This window comes from Lacerta agilis, chromosome 7 (assembly GCF_009819535.1).
Source record: "Lacerta agilis isolate rLacAgi1 chromosome 7, rLacAgi1.pri, whole genome shotgun sequence".
NCBI lineage: Eukaryota > Metazoa > Chordata > Lepidosauria > Squamata > Lacertidae > Lacerta > Lacerta agilis.
The window spans coordinates 77,047,490-77,071,456 of record NC_046318.1 but is presented as its reverse complement, the minus strand read 5'-3'; the positions used below and the strand labels follow the sequence as shown (position 1 = coordinate 77,071,456).

At 47.8% G+C, this 23,967-nt stretch overlaps 1 protein-coding gene across 1 annotated transcript in view; it reads left to right on the top strand.

Annotated features, from left to right (window-relative positions):
• LOC117050449 overlaps positions 1-23,967 on the top strand; it is a 140,427-nt gene that overhangs the window by 37,404 nt on the left and 79,056 nt on the right. The window contains exon 4 of the mRNA XM_033156114.1: positions 10,178-10,632. Within this exon, the coding sequence (XP_033012005.1) occupies positions 10,178-10,632 (455 nt within the window). The remainder of the gene's footprint in view (positions 1-10,177; positions 10,633-23,967) is intronic.

Below are 23,967 nucleotides of genomic sequence, written 5' to 3'. Positions count from 1 at the left end.
CTTGGAGCCTGCATCCTCTCCTTTGGGGTTTCTTGAAGGAAGACCTCCAGTCTAGGAGCCCCTTTTAAATTTCTCCAACATTAGGTCTCTTTACAGGCAAGGGCTCTAAGCTACACCAATGGAGACCAAAGCCTTGCCCTGCCAGCTTTCCCTCTGAAGTATACACCATCCATCTTTGTTGCCTCTTCCCCTCCACGCATGTGCAATCTAATCTCAGCTCGCAGCCCACTCCCCATCCTCCAATACCAACCCAGAAATTTTGGCTAACCTCCACACTGGTGCCAGAGTTTTGTGTTCATTTTGTAGCACGAACCTCACATTTTGTAGGGTCCCCCAAACTGAGTAATCAATACATCAGACCGGGGTTCGTAGTTGACACCCAGTAATCCAACTTTGTCCGATTCACTCAAAAATGGTGCCAATGATTTGTAGTCCTTTTGTAGTGCGAACCCCACATTTAGTAGTTCCTCCCTAAACTGGGGAATTGATAAACTGGGGTTTGTAGTTAATGAAGCTCTCCAATGCAGTCTGCCGCCTCTCTGCTCTGTCTCCGTTCCTTCCAGTCTTCTGCCTTTATCCTTGAGGACTTCAATCTTCACCTTGATGTTTCATTCTGATCCCTCCGTCTCTCGCTCAATGGTCACCTCCTTTGATCTTCACCTCATTCTGTTTGCTCGGCTCCATCTGCGTCCTTGATCCCCTCCTCTTGAGGAAGTGCAGTCTTCTTGTTAATGAACTGTCCCCTGAACATCGCCACTCCTCCAACCATCTCTTTGAAAGCAATCATGGCTGCCATCTCTAGGACACAGGCAGACATTGCTGGGCTACTCAATGTGGCGCCCTCCAGATATTTCTTGGGCTACAACTCCCATCATCTCTGATAGTTGGCCATGCTGGCTAGGGCTGATGGGAATTATAGTCAACGGTGTCTTCAAGGCACCAGGCTGGCCACTCCCCACAGCCTATAGGATGGGGTCTTAGGTCACAACCATGTGATACATTTAAGCATGTCTTCTAGCCAAGAACAGTAGTAACCACGGTTTGTCATGTGTGCTGGGAATTGTAGTAGCTCTGTGAGGAGTAAATGACTGTTTCCAGGATTCTTTGAGGAAAACCTGTGCTTTAAATGCTCGTTATATGTACTTTAGATGTATGAGTCCTCTACAATCCTAACCCCACTTATCTGGGAGCAAGCCCCATTGAATTCAGTCGAATTTACTCCTTTTCTGAGCAAACATGGCTAGGGTTATGCTTTTAGTCATGGGACTAGCACACCCAACTTTAAGCAGCTGGCTTAAAGATGAACCAATTGTTAAACTGCTCTGCTAATTGCAGCTCTGTAGGGGAATAGGGACCACCTGATGACCCTCAGTGCCCTGAACAAACTACAGCCCCCAGAATTCCTTGGGGGAAGCCATGACTGCTTACTGTGGCATCACAGAGCTTTAAATGGACGTTGTGTGGCCATAGGTATAATAATAACAACAACAATACTACTACTACTACTACTACTACTACTAATAATAATAATAATAATAATATATTCATTTATTTATACCCCACCCATCTGGCTGGGTTTCCCCAGCCACTCTGGGTGGCTTCCAACAGAATGTTAAAATACAATAATCTATTAAACATTAAAAGCTTCCCTAAACAGGGCTGCTTTCAGATGTCTCCTAAAAGTCTGGTAGTTGTTTTTCTCTTTGACATCTGGTGGGAGGGTGTTCCACAGGGCGGGTGCCACTACCGAGAAGGCCCTCTGCCTGGTTCCCTGTAACTTGGCTTCTCGTAGCGAGGGAACCGCCAGAAGTCTCTCGGCACTGGACCTCAGTGTCCGGGCAGAACGATGGGGGGCCCATCCATCCATGAAACGGGCTCAGGCAGCTGGAGGTTGTGGTGGGTTGGACTAGACGTTCCTCGTGGTCCCTTCCAACTCTACAGTTCCATGAGATCTCCCAATATCTCTTTGCATGGAACCCGGGCAAGGGAGGCCGTGGGGCAGCGCCTTCCCCTTTTGCCTCAGGCGGTGAAGCAGGATGCACTGCCCTTGCATAGGCAGGACTATCAAGTACTGGTCCTGCGTCTCTAGCCAGAGAAGCCGGGAACTGAATGTGGAACAACAGACCTTTAAAGCTTTGTTTCCAAAGCCAAACAAATCCCTGAGCTGGCTGCTCGCACATGAGAATTGGAGACGGGGACTCGTGTCTCATAAACCCCCCTCAGAGCTCCGGAGACCTCGCAGGCTCCAGAAACAGAAATATGTTTCCAATACTCAGCCTTTCTCACAGGTATCATATGACAAGACCCCAGTCGATCGGAGGGAAGGGGGGCGGCGGCAATATGGAGGTTGTCGTATGAGTGGCAAAACATGTTTTTAAGAAATTCTACATGAGCGAACAGATGTAAATTATTCATTTCCAATTCCAGTCTTGTGGACCTTTTTTTTTTTTTTGAAAACGTTGGATTCTTAGCAAAGGATCCTGTTCCGGGAATGGCTATAAAATGAGATTATTAAGCAAAATAAAAATAAAAAATAAAAAAACCGAGGGAATGATGCCTGTGACGCACCTTCACATTTTAAATATTAAACAAAATGCAAAATGGCTCGCTGTTGCAGAGCAGCTTGGGTCCACTAATGTGATTAAAAACAACCAAACAAAAAAAACCACAAAAGAAAACCCAAACGAATCACTAAGCTCAGAGGTTCATGCTGGCTGCATGGATGGATTCGCACTGCCCATCCTAATAATAATAATAATAATAATAATAATAATAATAATAATAATAATAATTTATTTGTACCCCTCCCATCTGGCTGGGTCTCCCCAGCCACTCTGGGCGGCCTCCAACAAATATTAAAATATCACAGATTAAAAACTTCCCTAAAGAGGGCTGCCTTCAGGTATTTTCTGAATGTCAGGTAGTTGTTTATCTCCTTGACCTCCGATGGGAAGGCGTTCCACAGGGCGGGCGCCACTACCGAGAAGGCCCTCTCCTTTGCATCGTGTTATCAAAAGGCGCACAAAAGAATAAACCCATGAAGCCCGAAAGCGGCCACCGAACTAACATATGACCAAAAAAAACAAAAACAAAATTTATTTTGGAAGGCCGCAACTGCTCAAGTGATAGAAGTGGGCTTTAAATGGACGGTGTGGGTGCGACCCTACACGGTTCTCTGTGAAGCTCATTTAACACATTTTATTTTCATTCGTTCATTTCCATACATTTATACCCCACCCTCTGCTTTCTTCCACCAGGCATCCCAAGGGGCCCAGGTGGTCATCTATCCAGGAGATCCAGACCTGCTTAGCTTCTCAACAAGGCAGTGGCCACAGGTACCTTCAGACCATATTTTGGCCCATTAGGAACGGGACTTACTTCTGGGTAGACCTGCTGTACATTAACTGACCTTAGGATCTAAGGCCAGGGGCATAGCAAGGTAAATTGGTACCTGGGGGCAAAAATTTTTTTTGTCACACCCCCTCCCCCCCCCCCGAGGCATAGGAAGGTCAGGTGGTACCCGATGTGGAAAATTTATTGTCACCCCCTCCCCATTGATTCCCCCCCCCGTAAAAATGGTTTTATGTTATTTCATATTTTCTTACAAAGGAATAATAACAAGTAATAATAATAATAATAGTAATAATAGTAATAATAATAATAATAATAAACTTTTATTTATATCCCGCCCTCCCCGGCCGAAGTTGGGCTCAGGGTGGCTAACATCAGATACATATCATTGGTATAAAATCAAACAATAATTAAATTACCTCCTAAAAACATCTCAAAATCAAATTAAAGTCTAATTAGATGGCTTTCCACAGGGTTTGGGTTGGGAACAACAATAAGTGCTCCACTGAACTGAAATTTCAGCCTTCACGACATAGGAAAACAGCTATTTTGGTGGAGGAGGGTCAAGATATTAACTGATATGCATGAAATTTCATATATAGCTATATAATCCCTAGTATAGTAAGATAAGACCTTCGGAGCAGGCATTAAAAAAAAATTCAATTTTTTTTTGTCACCCCCTCCATTATGGAAACCGGGGCGGACCGCCCCCCGCCCCCCTTGCTATGCCCCTGTCTAAGGCAGTGATGCTAAAGCTGAATACACATTAAATCAACAGAGAGTTTGTCCTGGGGAGCAAAATGGGGCTTACTTCTGCGCAAGCAGCTATGGAACTGCACCTCAAAGCACATGCAGAGGGGACAACTAGGTATGTTTGCCAAGAATTCTATAGTTCCCTGTGCTATGATATAGACCAGGCACGTCCAACAGGTAGATCGTGATCTACCAGTAGATCACTGGACCCCTGTGGTAGATCACTGGCTCCCCCAAAGAAGCTCAACAACTTTGGCTCCCCGAAAAAAGCTCATTAATTTGCCCTGCACCCCCCAAAAAACCAATAATTTCCTTCTCCCTAAAAAAAAGCTCAACAACAACTTTGACCCGAATGCCTAAAAAACGGGGTTTTCCTCCTCCCCCAAAAGCTCAACAACTTTGACCTGAACCCCCCCAAAGGGGGTTGATCACTGCCAGTTTTTAACTGTGTAAGTAGATCACAGTCTCTTGGGAGTTGGCCACCCCGGATATAGACTATTTCACCCCATTATATTTTAACTTGGTGCCTACTTTGAATTAGGCTGCAACGGATATGGATTTGCATTTTAACTGCAAAATAAAATTATGGTGAATGCGTGTGTGTGTGTGTGTGTGTTTGTGTTTTAATTGTCGGGTGCTGAAAAGCACCCAAGTCCAATTCAAATTGGACGTTCGCTGATCCCATTCACAGAGGGGTCTGACCTTTCCCAGGGTGATCAGCTTGCCTCCTGCCAATCCGGGTCCCTCGGAAGACTTGCCACAGGAGCGGAAAAATCCAGGTCATCATCTACACAGAGCGTCTTATCTTGGAACAACTCACCGAAGAGAACAGGGGAGGGCGGTTTGATGCTTGCTCCTGCAGAGAAAGAAGGCAGCCAACATGTATGCATCACACAGAAAGTGCACACAACAGCACGTTCTTTTCTCTCTTCCCTGCGTCACTTATCTGAGCAAAATCATGTGCTCCCCCCCTTTATTTGCTGCATGCACCCCAAATCTCTGAGCACATCCAAGGCTGCTACTGCTTACCCAGGGTTTGGTTTCTTTGGAACAAAGGTCTTTAGGATATGCGTTTTTTATTTACACAAATATATACAATTTGAGGATAGGATAGAGGGGTTCGCAGCATTAACACCCCAACAGAGCTTGCTTCCCAAATAATAATAATAATAATAATAATAATAATAATAATAATATATTTATACCCTGCCCTTCCCGATTTAAAAACTGAGCTCAGGGTGGCTAACAGCAAATCAGTGGCGTAGGAAGGGGGGCGCAGGGGGCGGGGCGCCCCGGGTTCCACCCTGGAGGGGGTAACACTCTGGGCGGTCCCCCCCCCGACACCCAAGCCCAGTGTTTTTCAACCACTGTTCCGCGGCACACTAGTGTGCCGTGAGATGTTGCCTGGTGTGCCGTGGGAAAAATTGTGTTTATTTGATTCCTATTGAAGAGAATTATTTTATATATAGTCAATATAGGCACAGAGTTAATTTTTTTAACATTTTCTAATGGTGGTGTTCCTCGTGATTTTTTTCATGAAACAAGTGTGCCTTTGCCCAAAAAAGGTTGAAAAACACTGCCCAAGCCGAGCCCTGCGGCTGCCCAGTAGACAGCCACGCTCGGAGGCGGGGCTCGCAAACCTGCTCGGCGCGTGCATTGCTGCTTAGGCTGCGGGCGGAGGTGAGCCAGGGAGGCGTGTAGCGCACATGCGCAGCGCCGCTACGCATGCGTCGTACGTAGTGACGTTGCGCATGTGCGCTGCCGAGTGACTCCGCCCCCGGGTGGCGAAGCGGCTTCCTCCGCCAGTGCAACAAATATCAAACACTGATTAAAAACAACTTTTAAAACAGCTTAAAAACAGCATAAAATACAACACAAATGTAGTCACAGGTATCTGAAGAAGTGTGCATGCGCACGAAAGCTCATACCAAGAACAAACTTAGTTGGTCTCTAAGGTGCTACTGGAAGGATTTTTTGATTTTGTTTTAACATAACTGTAGCATCGCCGGGGCTAACCGGCCTAGTTAGTCCTGCTAGGGCCAGCAAGGAGACCAGGAAAGAGTTTAAATGTAGGGTCTCAGAAGGGTTTCTTCATAGAAAAAGGGAAGGGAAAAAGGAATGAAGGATCAGGCTAAATTGAAGGCCAGGAGGAATAGCTCTGTCTTACAGGCCCTGCGGAAGGAGATCAAGTCCTGCAGGGCCCTGGTCTCATGGGACAGAGCATTCCACCAGGTCGGAGCCATCACTGAAAAGGCCCTGGCCCTGGTGGAGGATTAGGTTCCCAGGGAAGCCCCCGAGTCACAGTTTTGGTTCCAGTAGAGAGCAAGACAATGCGCTGTGTCTCCAGCTTCCAGCATCAGACAAAACTCGCCCATATTCTCACATGCAAAGCTTACTGTTGCCGAGGACTGGCTGGGTGAGGAAGAGCGGGGGTGCTGCCTGCCCTAGAGTCCCCTAGGGATGACACAGAAGACGAGTTAGACCCCGGATTGCACAAGTGGCGGCATTATTATTATTATTATTGAATTTGTTATTTGCTTTATCTTGTCCGGGACAACTCAAATCTACCAACCAGATAAAGTTGAATTCCACACAGGTAGGGTGGAACACACATACAAATAATAAGAGGAAGGAGGAGAAGGAAGGATTGGGGAGCTAGGAAGGATGGAGAGATGGACAGAGTGGAGTGGGGACGGCGGCGAAGGAATATCCCTCTGGATTTTTCAATCAGAGCTGTGAATCAAATAAGACAGAGCAGAAAGGCCACCTCCATTAAAACACGACAAGAGATTTTTACACCTGCCGACACTGTGAAAAGCCTTTGGGTAATCAATAAATAATAGACGAGCTGGTTTATTCATGGCAATATACTCTTTTATGATCTATGTAATAGGGAGGAGAGGGGGGGGATTGCTTCTCTCCACCAGACAAATCCGCTATCCTGTTTTGATGTCTACGGACGGAGAAAGACGGAGAGACGCAGATACCCACATACTTCCTGCCCCCTTACAGGTAACAATAACAATAACAACAACAACAACAATAATAAATTATTTCTACCCCGCCCATCTGGCTGGGCCTCCCCAGCCACTCTGGGCGGCTTCCAACACAATATTAAAATACAATAATTCATCAGATATTAAAAGCTTCCTTAAACAGGGCTGCCTTAAGATGTCTTCTAAAAGTCTGGTAGTTGTTGTTCTCTTTGGCCTCCGATGGGAGGGCGTTCCACATGGCAGGCGCCACCACCGAGAAGGCCCTCTGTCTGGTTCCCTGTAGCTTGGCTTCTCATCATGAGGGAACCGCCAGAAGGACCTCGGCGCTGGACCTCAGTGTCCGGGTAGATCGATGGGGGTGGAGACGCTCCTTCAGATATACCGGACTGAGGCCGTTTAGGGCTTTAAAGGTCAGCACCAACACTTTGAATTGAGCTCGGAAACGTACTGTAGGTAGCCGTGTTGGTCTGCCATAGTCAAAACAAAATGAGAAAATTCCTTCCAGTAACACCTTAGAGACCAACTAAGTTTGTTCTTGGTATGAGCTTTCGTGAAGAAGTGTGCATGCACACAAAAGCTCATACCAAGAACAAACTTAGTTGGTCTCTAAGGTGCTACTGGAAGGAATTTTTTTATTTTCCTCTCCCCTTTAAGCCTCCAGTTTTTTGTGAATTTAACGTCCATGGCAGCTACCTGTCTCCTGCCGGCAGGCCTCCTGTGCCTTTAAGAGCTGCATGACCAACAGGAATGTTGGCAGCAAAGGACAGGGTGAGGCAATCTTCAGCTCCTTGGAGAAAAAGTTGCACATGTAGGTGGATGCCTTTTATTTCCAAACAGGTATTCCCATTTGCCCACACAGGTAGCAGCAATGAATGATGACAAGAGGCTTGCTCTCCATTAGTTCTCTATCTCTGCTCTGCCTTTGCCTGCCACTCTCAAACTCCCTTTTCCTTCTCCACTCTTTCTCTCTCACATTCACTTTCAATCTTTCTCACACTTCCTTTTGCTCTTTTTGACCTCATCCCCCTTTCAATTTCCCCTTCCACCTGCATTGGATTTGAACTGCTTTTATATGGCAGTTTTATGTATTAGCTATATACATATGCACCAACGCTACTGTCAATTGCTTGGGGATGCTCCATGAATGGAATAAAACAAAATAAATGCAAACATTCCTGTGTAACAGTTACAGGTGTATCTGAAGAAGTGTGCATGCTCACGAAAGCTCATACCAAGAACAAACTTAGTTGGTCTCTAAGGTGCTACTGGAAAGAATTTTTTATTTTATTTTATTCCTGTGTTATATTGTTATATTCTTGTTATTCTTGTTATATTCCACCTACCCGAACTTTGTTTCCTCGGCTGAGCCTCCTCTCTGCTATTTCCATGCCCCAGCCCGTACGTGCATTGGATTTGAAATGGTTTTTTTATATATATATAGGTGACATAGGCGGCAGTTTCATATTTATTTGTTTTCAGGTCTATTTAGATGCAGCTTAAGACGGGCCCGGTCTCTTAAGCTGTTTACAAAGAGATAGCAAATACTACCACACACACGCAAACACACACACCCCCCAATACAGGTGAAACTCAAAAAATTAGAATATCGTGGAAAGGTTCATTTCTTTCAGTAATTCAACTTAAAAGGTGAAACTAATATATGAGATAGACTCATGACATGCAAAGCGAGATATGTCAAGCCTTTGTATGTTATAATTGTGATGATTATAAAATAAAAACTATGGCAGACCAACATGGCTACCTACCTGTGATGATTATGGCATACAGCTGATGAGAACCCCAAATTAACAATCTCAACTTCGGGGTTTTCATCAGCTGCACGCCATAATCATCACAATTTTAACAAATAAAGGCTTGACATATCTCGCTTTGCATGTCATGAGTCTATCTCATACATTAAACTCCATTGCTTACAAAAATGGACTTTTCCACAATATTCTAATTTTTCAAGTTTCACCTGTATATCGGAACCATAAAATCTCAAGCAACTAAAAACATAACAGCACACTTTTGACAAACCTGGGAAGTGATTCAGCAGCCTCACCATCAAATACAGGTAAGGTAGATAGAGATGTTAATTGCTTGGAGATGTTTCATAGCAAGTGATTCTTGAGTGGAATTAAATGAGTGCAAATATTTATATGAAAACCCATCTTGCTATATTCCACCTACCCACACCCTGTGTCATAGGCGTAGCCAGGATTTTTATTAGAGAGGTTAGAACCTCAGATTTGTATTTACTGGGGGGGGGGGAGAGCTCCCCCCTCCCGTGTCCTCTGCTCTGAGCCGTCGCTCTCGCACGGTTTCCATTACCTCTCACGCCCATCTCATTGCCAAGCTCTCGACTTCCTCAACCTCCTGCCTACAATATTCCAACTCCACCTTCTTTCCCTCAGTTCTCAGAAAAGTCTTCTCTCCCGCACAGCACCCACCACCCAACGCCGGCACATCGGCATTGCAACGCGCAGCGGCTGTGCTTTTATCAGTTTAATTGCGCATTGCCACGACTTTCCCGGGGAATCCTCTTCCCCACAACTCGGCGCTCCTTGCCGTATTGGGACTCCACCAAGGAGGGGGATCCATCCCAGGGGGATCTGACACCCGACTAAATCGCCCGAGGCGAAGGAGGAGGGAGAAGCCGGGACACAACCCACTGTTATCAGCCATTGCGTAAACCGACCAGGGGCTTCTCCGGGGCTGCTTTGGAAAGAAGACGGCTGCAGCCCCGGCGCCGCCAGACGGGAACTTTGGCAGGCTGGACTCTCGCTTCTCTTGAGGACTGGATTATCATCCAGCTGCTAGTTTTAGAAGGCCGGGGAGGGGGAGCGAGGGAGAGAGCAACTTGTAACTCCACCCTTCGCTCTCCACACATGGCCGAGGAATAAATTAAACCGGGCACGGGAACCCTCTCCTCTCACACGCGCCAGAAACCTGCTGAGTCCCACATGGGCCGTATTTATTTCTGCCTGGCGCAGAGCCCCTTTAACTCGTTCCACATTCTCACTCTCTCTCCTGTGAGATCGGCCGAGGGCTCTGATCGGTCGATGTTTTAAAAGCACCGACACACACACGCACACACGCCCTACCGCTGCCCTTCCCTCTCGGTCCCTGCGAGCGAGGAGGAGCCTGCGTTGCGCCCCTCGCCTGTGCGTTTTTGCGCGCTCGCTCTCTCGACGTCTGTCTGCCTCCCTCTCCCATCCACGTGGCTTTCTCGGGGAGGGAGCGCTATATTAGGAAGGGAGGAAGGAAGAAGCCGAGGCAGCGCTTGGAGAGGGCATTGTTGCTGCTGCCGCCGCCGCCCCGAGAACGAGAACGAGGGGAGGAAACCAGAGCAGAGCAAGCAAGAGGATCCCCCTCCTTGCCTAGGATTGGGGAGGTGCCTCCGTCGTGGCTCGGCGGTGGCGGGTACTTTGGAAGGACAAAGGAGGAGCAGGAGGAGAAGGCGGCGTGCAAAGGCGATGAGAGCTGCCGGGAAGCAGCGGCGGCGGCGCCAGCAGCCTCTCCGGACGCGGTGAGTGCCCGGCGGCGTTGCGCGCCTGGGATCTCTCCTTCCCGGATCCGCTGAGAAAGGAGGAGAGGCGGAGAAAGGGACTCTCGCATCGGCGGGACGAAGGTAGAGGAGTAGAATTGGCGACGGGGTCGGGGGGGGGGGCTTAAACGGAGCTGTGTCTACCGGTTGAGGCGGGATCTGTTTCTGGAGAGGGGAGATCTCCAAGCCGGAATGGGTCCCGCGTCTCGGGTCAAGCTGTTCGGCGGCCGGGGCGTAGCAGGGACATGATGTGGCAGAGTGGGGACCACTTCCTATGAACCAGGATTTTTAAAAGAGACGGGAAGTGGGGGCCCAGCTCGCCGAAAGAGGGGTGTGCCTGCGTGTGTGTGTGTAGGTCTCAAAAAGGGCTAACGGGAAGGGGAGAGGCCACCTTTTCGCCTCCGGACTCAGCCCAACGGGACAAGCGCGCTACATAGAGCCCGCGATCCCCCGAGAAAGGATCTCTGCGCCCGGCGCGCAGATGCGGGGCGCGGTGTCGGAGGAAGACTCCGACTCTTCCTGGGGAGTTGTGGTCTAAGCCGCGCAGGCTTGTCCTCCTGGAGCTGCCCGCTCTTTCTCTCTCTTGATTTTAAAACAGCAGCCGCGCGACGCGTGGGTGGGTTGGCGAGCAAGTCGCTTCCCAGTCTTCTCCGGGGTCCGGCCTCTCCGTCTACCGCCTCTCTCTCGGCTTAGCCCTTAAGGGGTTTGGGGAAGGGGTTGGCCGTTTGCCGCCCCCGCCTGGTGGCCGGCGAGCTCGGAGTCCGAGCGGCGCCTCGGCGTCTTCTCTCCCTTTCCTTTCCTTATCTCTTCTCCCCTTCTGTTTTACTTCTGGAGAAAGTAGCGTGGTGAGCGAGGGGCCGGGGATCTATCTCTCCAGAGGGGTTGGTTTGGAGAAGGAGGTGAGCGGCGCACAGTTACAAACTTCGCCCGTCCGGTTTCCGAAAAGGGTGCGGTGGGGAAAGGAAGTTAAACTTCGTGCTCGCTGCGGAAACGCGGCGAGGCGATCCGTTTTGTGGAAGCGACCCTGTTGACGCAGGAAGCGAGCTCCGCCACGTGTTTCTGCTTTGAAGACTTTTTGCAAACTCCAGCGCTAAGTTCCCCGCCCCAGGCTGCAGAAATAGGTCCGGAGCGGGGAGCTGAGCCTTGGGAGATCTGGGTTCGAATCTCACCCCCCCCCCCCAGCCATGAAACTCCCTGCGTGGCCTTGGGCTAGTCACCATCTCTTAGCTTATCCTACCTCACAGGGTTGTTGTGAGGATGAGATGGGGGGGGGGAGGAGAACCGTGTACACCTTGAAATAAATAAAAATGAGTGAGTTGTATCTCAGCCTGCCTCGAAACCAGCCCCTCACCTTCTCAGACGCCCCATGGGTCCCTGGGCTTTACCTTCTGCTCCCGGTGTGTAGTAAAACCATTCGGTGGTGCATAGTTTGTTGCAGTTGCCACCCTTAGTGGTTGGAAGCTAGTCGTGCCTGTTCGTTTCAATGTGTCTACTCGGGAGTATGACTGAAGTGGAATTGCAGCCCTAAGAGAGCCATCCTACAGCAAGTTCTGAAGGGATGAGCTGGTTAGGATCCAGCAGATCTCCCGCTAAGCTGGGAGATTCCTGGCTCAGGTGTGCTACAAGGTTGCTTAACACTCTCATCCACGGCAGAGCTTGGTCTTGGCAAAACTTGGGCTAAACGAAAGGCGATGAGACTCGACCATTACTTTCAGGCCTTGTTTCCCCCGGTGTAAATTTGCAGCGGCTCAACACCGGTTTGCATTCCGCCAGCTTCTTGTGCGAAGGCATGGAGCGCTTGTGTGTGTTCACTTTGACCAGTTTGTCCGAATAAACTTGCAGTCGGTGTTGTCAAAAGTGGGGTTTCCCTTCAGTTCTTCAGTATGACTGCTTTTGCCATGCTATGTCACAGCTGTGCATTTTTTTCACGTCCCTCGCTGCCTCGAGCATGGTTTGAACTGTGGTAATGCGGCATACAAATGAAATTATGTATGCATATATGCATGGGATGGATGGTGAGATTTCTCTCTCTCTTGAAGACCCATGTACTGGCGATTGCAAATAATGTACGTGACATTTAGAGAATTCCTTTAAGCTCTCGCTGGCTGTTTACTTTTTTATCCGTTTATTTTTTTTCCCTTGTAAGTTGGGAGTGTTGAATGGTGGCGTATAAATAATTTCAAATAAGAGAAATAAATGTTCAAAGTAATTCACAAGTATTACTCAAGTTGTCTTTGTCTTTACAGCAACTTAATAGGGTTGGTAAGCATTATTGCCGTCTTGCATATAAGGGGTGTGTCGACTTCCAGATGTGGTGGACTCTTCATTGACTGCCCTAACAGGAGTTGTTGGGGGTTGGAGTCCAGCAACATCTGGATGGAACCACGCCGACTAACCCAAAGTCCCAATATGTTCATTAGGGCTTATTCTCTAGTAAATGTGTTTAGGTTTGTAGTCTTAGTTACTGACGGAGATGAGTTTGCAGTTAGGGATTCATTCAGCTCAGTCGAGCCTCTTAGGAGCTAACAAAGGGGAAGTCTATATATATATATATATATAAAAATAAATTTGGTTTTATTTTGACAAAGAAATAATCATAAATAAGAATAAAAAATGTGCACCCCACCACCGAGACCATTCCATTGTAACTATCCAACCTCCCAAAATTTCAACCCCTCTTGTGATGGTTTGACCCCTTTCCGTTTTAACAGTATACTAATAATTATAATTTATTATTTATACCCCAGCCACTCCGGGCAGATTCCGACACAATATTAAAAACACCATAAAAAATCAAACATTAAAAACTTCCCTAAACAGGGCTGCCTTCAGATGTCTTCTAAAAGTCAGATAGTTGTTTATTTCTTTGACCTCTGATTCTACAAACACCCTCCATACCTCATCAGAATCATTCCCCTCCATATTGTCAGTTTTACCTTAATGGGTACACGTTAATTTATCATTCATACCCGCACACCTCTTTATACCATTCTTCCATTTTATTTTCCCCTTGCCCCTTCCACTTTTCTAGCAATAATAATTCATGCAGCTGTCACTAAATTTGTGAGCAAGACCTTCATAGCCGAAGTCATTCTATCTGAGTAGCGCATGAGCAAACTCCTAGGTCAGGGGTCAGCCACCTTTTTCTGCTGTGGGCCGGTCCACTGTCCCTCAGACCATGTGGTGGGCCAGACTATATTTTGAAAAAAATAAATAAATGAACGAATTCCTATGCCCCACAAAAAAACCAGAGATGCATTTTAAATAAAAGCACACATTCTACTCATGTAAAAACATGCTGATTCCCGGACCGTCCGCGGGCCGGATTGAGAAGGCGATTGGGCTGCATCTGGTCCACGGGCCTTAGGTTGCCTACCCCTGCCCTAGGGGCTGAGGTCCCTTCACCCCCCCCAATAAAACATTTGAGGGGGCTGCCCCCCCTAAAAGTTGATGGACCATTGCCATTCAAATGGTGTGTGTGTGTGTGTGCTGTGTCTTGTGAGTGATTATGTTGGGTGGGGCTTACATGGGCCCACCAATATTTTATTAAAGTTGGCACCCCTGCCGAGTAGTCAATCTGAAGTGTGTGGGGTGTTAGGGCAGGGGTAGGTGGTGCTGTGGGTTAAACCACAGAGCCTAGGTCTTGCTGATCAGAAGGTCGGCGGTTCGAATCCCCGTGACAGGGTGAGCTCCCGTTGCTCGGTCCCAGCTCCTGCCCACCTAGCAGTTTGAAAGCACGTCAAAGTGCAAGCAGATAAATAGGTACCACTCTGGCGGGAAGGTAAACGGCGTTTCTGTGCGCTGCTCTGGTTTACCAGAAGCGGCTTAGTCATGCTGGCCACATGACCTGGAAGCTGTACGCTGGCTCCCTCGGCCAGTAACGCATGAGGAGCGGTTCTGCCCCAACACTATTAAAAAATCCACAAATACTAATCATATATTTACATTTAGAGGTTGCAGCTGTGTCTATTGGGTAGGCACTCCCATTTTTTTCTTGCTACAAAGACTTAGGTTTTCTTAGCCCAGTGGGGGAAAATATTATTCAAGATTTATTTTTTAGGAATAGCACATCAGAGATGTGTCTATATGTTCATGGAACACCAATATATCCAGGCAGAAATATTCTCCATATGTTAGCAGAGTGGACCCAATGGCATTGCTAAGTTTTAATAAGACTTGCTCTTTAAGAAATGGTACCTGAGCGCTTCCCACTCCTTTGCCCTCCCTGTCCCTTTTACCTTGTGTGTTGTGTTCTTTTTAAAACCAGAAACCCGAGGACAGGGACTGTCTTGTTTTTAATTGCTTGTTTGTAAGCCACTCTGGGATGCTTTCAAATAAATAAATGATCGTCTTATTTTTTTTAAAAAAACAAACAAACAACTCCAACCTAACTTTTCGTTAAGGCAGGGTGAGAAGTGTAACTAGAATATCTGGTGCACAGGCATCCTCCTGGACATAATTACTGCTAGAGTATTTAACAGCTAGCTGACGGGGATGCTTACTAAATACAACAGTTTAAAAAGAAAAGAAATCTAGTCTACTAGTGGTTCAGTATTGCCTAACCTTGGGATATGTGTATTTGAGGTCAAGCGGGGAGAGAATCAAAATCTTATGATGACAATTGTGTAGACAGCAATGTGAAAATTCTAAAAAAAAAGTTGCCCTGGTATGCTTTGCAACAAATAAGGTTGGTCAGTGTTATGGGAGAGGCCCTATAGCCTAATGGTTAGCTCTGAACTAGGACTGGAGAAGCCCCAGGTTCAAATCATTGCTCACCGTGTCAGTCATTCTCTCTGTGTTCAACCTACTTCACTGCACTGTTGTAATGTACGGTGCCATAAGGGGAGTGGGGAATAAAACTAATACAGAACAAATGTATTGCAGATGTGGAACTGGTATTGTTTGTGAGTTCAGGGAGAAGTTCTGAACTTAGGGCTCTTCAATTCACATTTCTAGGATTTTTATTTTTCCGCAAATAAGTCTTCAATCCCCCCTTGAAGCTCTTGTTCACACCTGATATTCAGCATATTTGTAAAACGAAAGATCAGCTTCTTGGCCAGTGCAGATCTCATACTGGAGATGATTCATTCTGAGAAAGCTGAAAACTGGGTGTTCTCCTCCCGTCGTTGTATGCATGAGTTTTGAGACTGCCCCTTCAGCGCAAAAGCATTGCTCTTACGTAGTTTCACTTCTTGCTGCTGGTTCTAAAATTTTGTCCAGATAAGGAGTAGTCGCAGCCCTGCTGACAATAATAACATGACAAGAAAGGAGATTCCGACTAAGCATCAGAAAGAGATTTCCAACAGTAAGAGCTGTTCATCTCCTTGGGAGATGGTGGACATTCCTTCCTTGGAGGTTTTTAAGGAGAGTTTGGGTGGTCCTCTGTCATTGTTGCTTCAGTTGAGATTCTTGTATTGCAGGGGGTTGGACTGGATGACCCTCGGGGTCCCTTCCAACTCTACGATTCAAACACCCTCTTCTTACACGGGGTCGATGTAATTATAGCGATGGGATTTGACATTGGGTTGAAACGAGCTGCTTGACGCTTACTGTGTGGGACAACGTCCTGATCTCCTGATCATGTGCAGAGTGCCTTTCCAGTCCTGCAGCCAGGCCTTGCACACCTGGGATTATGGAGAATGCCAAGAGGGTGTGATTGCTTTGACCATTGTTTTTCTCAGAGCCAGTGTGGTGTAGTGGTTAAGAGCGGTAGACTCGTAATCTGGGGAACCGGGTTCGCGTCTCCCCTCCTCCACATGCAGCTGCTGGGTGACCTTGGGCTAGTCACACTTCTCTGAAGTCTCTCAGCCCCACTCACCTCACAGAGTGTTTGTTGTGGGGGAGGAAGGGAAAGGAGAATGTTAGCTGCTTTGAGACTCCTTAGGGTAGTGATAAAGCGGGATATCAAATCCAAACTCTCCTTCTTCTTCTCCTCAACTGCTGCCCAGTCTGTCCAGCTGGGGTTCGTTGCTGCAGCATGCTCTCTGCATGCAGAAGTTCCCAGGATCAAATCCCAAGCAACTCTTCAGAGGAGTGAGAAAGACTCTTGCCTGAAACCCTGCCAGTCACTGTAGACAGGACCGAGCTAGCTGGACCAATGGTCTTACTTCTGCATAAGGCAGCTATAGTCGTTAAATCAGCACACTTCTGCTGGGTTTGTGCAGAGGAGAAGAAGAAGAAGAAGAGTTTGGATTTGATATCCCGCTTTTCACTACCCGAAGGAGTCTCAAAGTGGCTAACATTCTCCCCCACAACAAACACTCTGTGAGGTGAGTGGGGCTGAGAGACTTCAAAGAAGTGTGACTAGCCCAAGGTCACCCAGCAGCTGCATGTGGAGGAGTGGAGAAGCGAACCCGGTTCCCCAGATTACGAGTCTACCGCTCTTAACCACTACACCACACTGGCTCCCTAGTGCAGAGCTCTTGACTTGACTGTTTCCCTGAAAGACAGCGGCAGATGGGCGAGCTCTGATAAATGGGGGAACTCATCCCATGCGCAGAGACCGTAGAAGCGGCAAAGTAACCGCCACCAACCATGGAAGGAGGTCCCCTCCCCCTTTGAAGCACAGCCACCCTTTTCCTCCGAAACGGCGAGTTTCATCCGATGGTCTGGGACGCGGCTCTCCCTTCTTATTAAGTCTCTTTTTAATTTGGCAGTTAAGATTGGAAATCGCTGGCAGATTGGGCTCTGGTCTCTCACCGAGCAGATGGCCTCTCCAGCGTTTGCAGCCGCTGATAAATTAATCAAGGGGCTTCTCAGGTTTAGGCCACCGATCAGCATCCTTCTTCCCGTCTCAACTTGGCCGAGAGCTCTGTAGCCGCAGGAGCCCATCACCGGGTACCGCAGGCTAAAGCTTCATCCGTTTTGGCTTGCAGGCTTTGTGCGTCTTGATCAGAGGGATGCTGGATAACGGACGCGGTTTGATTATTAGGTTTGCCGCTATTCTGTTGGGAACGCGTGCCGAGTAAATCTTCGGAGGCACCGAAGTACATGAGCTCCCCTTTCCTCTGCTATGTATTAGTGGGTGTTACGAAGCGGCTGCAAAGCACACTGCCCCTTGCAGGTTGCTGGTTGCATTTTTCTTTCCGATAGGCTGCTTGGTCGGGAGACTTCAGGCTTCCTGATAAGAGGGCCGCTCTGAACTCCCCACAGCAGGGGTCAGCAAACTTTTTCAGCAGGGGGCCGGTCCGCCGTCCCTCAGACCTTGTGGGGGGCCGGACTATATTTTTTTTTGGGGGGGGGGAATGAACGATTTCCTATGCCCCACAAATAACCCAGAGATGCATTTTAAATAAAAGCACACATTCTACTCATGTAAAAACACGCTGATTCCTGGACCGTCCACGGGCCGGATTGAGAAGGTGATTGGGCCGCATCCGGCCCCCGGGCCTTAGTTTGGGGACCCCTGCCCTACAGCAGAGTCTTCCCACCATCAAAGGAGCCTGCTGTACTGTAATTTCATAATTTTACTATTACTTTTAAGAATCTATAACCAATTTTCATTATCTTAAATTCATCCTATAATATTTCATGTAATTCTCCTTGCAAAACGTCTTGTAAACCTACTGGCGTAATTTGTTGTTTACAGTTGTTTTTCAAATAATTCTCCAATTTCTTCCAATCTTCCAAGAGTCTCTGGTCCCGCCGGTTTCGAATTCTTCCTGTCATCTTATCCAATTCTGCGTAGTCCATTAACTTCATCTGCCACTCTTCCAGTGTCGGTAATTCTTCTTGTTTCCATTTCTGTGCCAATAATATTCTTGCCGCCGTCATTGCATATAAAAACAGTTTTTTATCTTGTCTATATATATCCTCCCCTACAATGCCCAGTAAAAAGGCTTCTGGTTTTTAAATAAATGTATATTTCAACATTTTCTTCATCTCATTATACAGTGGTACCCCGCAAGACGAAATTAATTCGTTCCGCAAGACTTTTTGTCTTGCGGAAATTTCGTCTTGCGAGGCACCGTTTCCCATAGGAACGCATTAAAATGTAATTAATGCGTTCCTATGGGGAAAAAGTCAGGGAGCGCCGGTTGGAAGGGGCGCCGGCCGGCACCGGAGCCGCGCGGCGCCGCATTTTAAGGCTGCAGCGAGCGAACTGTCGATCCAAAATGGCGGACGCGACGCGGAAAACACCCCCCCACCGGAGCCAAAAGGTAAGCCGCGTCCTTCCCGACCGGCACGGCGCCGTGTTTTAAGGCTCCGGTGAGCGCTGCAGCTTTAAAACGCGGCGTCGCGCCGCAGCTAAAAAGGCTTACCTTTTGGCTCCGGTGGTGGTGGGGGTGTTTTCTGCGTCACGCCCGCCATTTTGGATCGACTGCGCATGTCTGAGTCGATCCAAAATGGCGGACGCGGCGCGGAAACCCCCCCCCCCACCACCGGAGCCAAAAGGTAAGCCTTTTTCGCTATGGCGCGATGCCGCGTTTTAAAGCTGCAGCGCTCGCTGCAGCCTTAAAACGCGGCTCCGGCGGCTTACAGTGGTACCTCGCCAGACGAATTCGTCTTGCGAAAAACAGCCATAGACGAATTCGTCTCGCGAGTCAACTAAAAACTCGCAAAACCCTTTCGTTTTGCGAGTTTTTCGTTGTGCGAGGCATTCGTCTTGCGGGGTACCACTGTATATCATTTCCCAGAAGCTTTTTACCTTCTTACAGCAAAGCAGGGATCATTTGCTCCACGTGGGGCTCAAAGCCGCGACCCTGAGATGAAGAGTCTCATGCTCCACATTTCTACCTATTGGTTCTTGTCCTGCCCATTGGAGCACAGAATTTACAGCTACAGAATTTGATCATTACTTACTGTTATCCCCATATTACAGATGTGAGAACTGAGGTGGAAAGGGAGAAAACATGGCAAAGATGACATTTGAGTAGGGTTCACAGATGGCCACTAGTAAAGGTAAAGGGAGCCCTGACCATTAGGTCCAGTCGTGTCCGACTCTGGGGTTGCGGCGCTCATCTCGCTCTATAGGCCAAAGGAGCCGGCGTTTGTCCGCAGACAGCTTCCAGGTCATGTGGCCAGCATGACTAAGCCGCTTTCTGGCGAACCAGAGCAGCACACGGAAACGCCGTTTACCTTCCCGCCGGAGCGGTCCCTATTTATCTACTTGCACTTTGATGTGCTTTCGAACTGCTAGGTGGGCAGGAGCTGGGACCAAGCAATGGGAGCTCACCCCGTGGCAGGGATTCGAACCGCCGACCTTCTGATCAGCAAGCCCTAGGCTCTGCGGTTTAACCCACAGCGTCAAATCCACGGGAGGGCAATACCTTTACTAAGCCAACCAAACTATTACACATCATAAATCTGATATCAGGAATCACGAGACAGAGAAACCAGTAGGAGAACACTTCAGTCTCCCAGGACATTCTGTACAAGATCTCAGAGTAGGTGTCGTACTGCAAAGGAATTTCAGAAACAGACTGGAAAGAGAAGTTGCTGAATTGCAACTTATTACGAAACTTAAAACCATGGAGAGACCTGGTCTGAACAAAGACATTGGATTCTTATCTCATTATACATGACAAAGGTATCTTTAGCCATCTCACCCCTTGCCTTTTCCTGTAAGACCAATTGCAGTCATTAACAGTCGTCAACAGGTTTTCCACACCTATCAGCCAATCACCCATTCCCACCACCCTTCTGAATAATACCCCTTCCCACTCTCTCACTATATTTAAGGATCTGGTGACTTCTGTTTCAGTGTATCTGAAGAAGTGTGGATGCACACGAAAGCTCATACCAAGAACAAACTTAGTTGGTCTCTAAGGTGCTACTGGAAGGAATTTTTTATTTTTTATTTTGTTTTGACTATTACACATCAGTGTACAGTGGACCCTCGAGTTACGTACCGCTCTGGATACGTAACTTTCGGGTTGCGAACGCAGCAAGCGTGGAAGTGTATACTTCTGGATTTTGCTCCTCACGTATGTGCAGAAGCGGTGCCTCCAGTTATGGACTTTTTGAGTTAAGTACGGACCCCCGGAATGAATTTAATTCGTATCTGGGGGATCCACTGTACAAGCTTTTGAGTGCTACCGATCTCTTGCATCAGGCTAGATGGTAAAAGAAAAAGGAGGCAGAAAACCCAAGGGGGTGTCAGAGGAAAATTGGCTGGTTGCAGACAACAATTCTGCGTCTTCAAGCAGAAGGTGGGACGAGATAACAAGACGTTCAAATGAGGTTCTTTTTTTATTCTTTGCAAGAATGAGATTGCACCAAGGTCTACTGCTGTGTTGAAAATCCCTCTCCATTCGCCATCAGTTTAGGAGTAAACAAAGTGCCTCTGAAAAATTGGTGACCTTCTCAGGGGTGGAGTGCAGGATTTTCGTTGTGCTTACGTAATTTTTGTGAGTGTCCCTTTTGGGGTTTTGCAAATTATCTCTGCAACGGTCTGCACTTTGCAGCCTCCCTGGGTGCCCTTGATTTGGCTGAGTCCCCGGGGAAGATGGTCAGGAGACAACTCCTGTCATGAGACTTCCTCAGATCCAGAAGGTTAGCGTGCTGGAGAGAATAGTTTGTGTGTGTGTAGGAGGAACACCTGCAAGGTAGCCTCAAAACCCCGAACGCGGAGAAATTCTAAAGGAACTCTCAGGTGTTGTTCAGATATGAATGAGGCAGTAAAACGGAACCCCCTTTTGCTGGGGAAGAAAACTTGAGAAGTTGGAGGACAAGCTCTTGCCATAGCTGTCAACTTTCCCCCCCTTTTTAAGGGAAATTCCCTTATTCCGAATAGGATTCCTCGCAAGAAAAGGGAAAAGTTGACAGCTATGGACCAGGGCACAGCAGGCAGGTGCGTTTTGCAACCAGTCGTGACCAAATGAAGATGCCAGGATGGTGCATGACGTCTCCATCATGTGGAGGTGCACGACTGGGGATCCTCGGATCTGTGCTGTTTTCACACACTAGCAACACATTCTGTAGAATTCTACCCGTGATAATAATTTTATCTGCACAATTACAACAAATTTCAGGAGCAAAGAGTATCTAAAATATGGCCTTTGAGCCACCTGGCTCCAAAATGGCAACTAGGCATTCCATTTCCATCCTGGTTTAAGGAACTACAAAAAGCAGCGGCTGTCCAAGTCTGTCTCCATCATTAAAAGGAACCCCCCAGATTATTGAAAGAAGGAAAATGGAAGGAACTACATCAGGGGTAGCTAATGAGTTGTTTGCCTGCAACCTCCATCATCTCTGGCCATTGTGCACGTTGGCTGGGAGTTGCTGGTTGATGGGAGTTTTAGTCCAACAATATCCAGAGTGGGCATGTTGGCTACCCCTCATCTAGGCAGTCCTTGCACTGAAAGAGGTGGAGAGAAATTTTACGCGGGGTGCTAACTCAGTGATGGGGAACCTGCAGCCTTCCAGACGATGGACTCCAGATCTTGTCAGTCCTCAGGCGGCATGGCTAATGGCCAGGGATGCCGGGAGCTGTAGTTCAGCAACATTTGGCTACAGGTTCCCCGTTCCTCTGCTGGATAGAAATAATAAGGGCCAAACTGTCAGGTTTTGAAGTGGGCGCTAAAGAACAGCTCGACTAAGGTCACACCCACACCACACATTTAAACCACTTTAATGCTCATGGAAAGTATTGGGAACTGTAGTTTGTTCAGGGTGCTAATCTCCCAGAGCCCAGACCAAGCTACATTTCCCATGGAAGGTGTTTTTGGAGGTGTGGCACTTTTCAGGTGGGACAACTGGCACTTTATCTTTTGTGCCATCCTTGTGGTGGAAGGGATCAGTTTCAAAAAGGCCGCCCCGGTGAGTTAGGATTCCCATGTCCTGATCTGCATTTAATCTGATTTCAATCTCATTAACTTCAACAGCACACATGGGGAGTAGCAGATCAGGCCAAAGCGCTGCTTGACTTCATTGCCCTTAATGCTGAAGAAGCCCAAGTACTTTGGTCTAATGGGATCTCTGAACACTTGAAATACTTGTTCCTCAGTTTTCACAATCTAGACCAGAAACAATGTATTCAAGTGTTCTGGGAAGCCAAACCTTTATAGCCTTTAAGTGTCCACATGCCACACTCATGTTTTATTTCCACGAGGGGAAAAAGAAAAGATGATTCAACACTGATTTTGACCCCAAGGCATCAATTCCTCTCTCTGTTTTGCCAATTTGTAAGACCCCCGTCTCCTGTCCCCACCACTCTCGTTTTCGTAAAGGTAAAGGGACCCCTGAGCATTAGGTCCAGTCGTGTCCGACTCTGGGGCTGGGGCGCTCATCTTGCGTTACTGGCCGAGGGAGCCGGCGTACAGCTTCCGGGTCATGTGGCCAGCATGACTAAGCCGCTTCTGGCGAACCAGAGCAGCGCATGGAAACGCCGTTTACCTTCCCACCAGAGCGGTACCTATTTATCTACTTGCACTTTGACGTGCTTTCGAACTGCTAGGTGGGCAGGAGCTGGGACCCAGCAACGGGAGCTCACCCCGTCATGGGGATTTGAACCGCCAACCTTCCGATCGGCAAGCCCTAGGCTCTGTGGTTTAACCCACAGCGCCACCCGCGTCCCACTCCCATTGTCATAGCCCCTACTAATTTAGAAAGAATAAATCAACACACTGGGTTCAGACCTGGACCATACAAAATAGGACCTTCTCTTGAGTTCCCCTTCAATAGGTGGTCTGGATTTGACAATGCCAGAATGAGTCTTTTCAGTGGTAGGTCCCTTCTTGTGGAATGTTTTCCCCTGGGAAGCTCGCCTGGCACAATCTTGTCTCTATTTCTAGGCCTTAGGCAAACCCTTTCCCTTTCCCCTGGACTTTTGTCCCTCGGTTTGAATCTTTCAAGTACCTGTGGTTGCTTTTAGTGGGACAGATCATGTAAAACCTGTGTTTAATTTTGCATGGATGTCTGTTTTTAGGTTTGGAGACCCGTCCATGAATTATACTTCTTTATCCCTGTTTCCTCCACCTTCCCCTCCCTACTGCCCCCCCCCCACCCGGGAGTTAGTTGTGAGTGGGAAGGAAATCCCACAAATACAAAGGGGCGAGTCTTCCATGAATCGGCTCTGGTATGTGGGGAGCTGCTGCCAGCACAGGAGATTAAGTACAAGGGAAGCTATTTGTGGAACTTTTCCTAGTACCCACAATGGCTTAATTATAGAATCGTAGAGTTGGAGGGGATCCCGTGGGTCATCTAGTCCAACCCCTTGCAATGCAGAAACCTCAACTGATGCATCCATGGCAGATGGCCACCCAACTTCTGCTTAATAACCTCCAAGGAAGGAGAGTCCACCACCCTGCGAGGAAGTCCTTTCCACGGTCAAACATCTCTCCTGAAAAATATCTTAAGGCTGATGTCACAGAATTG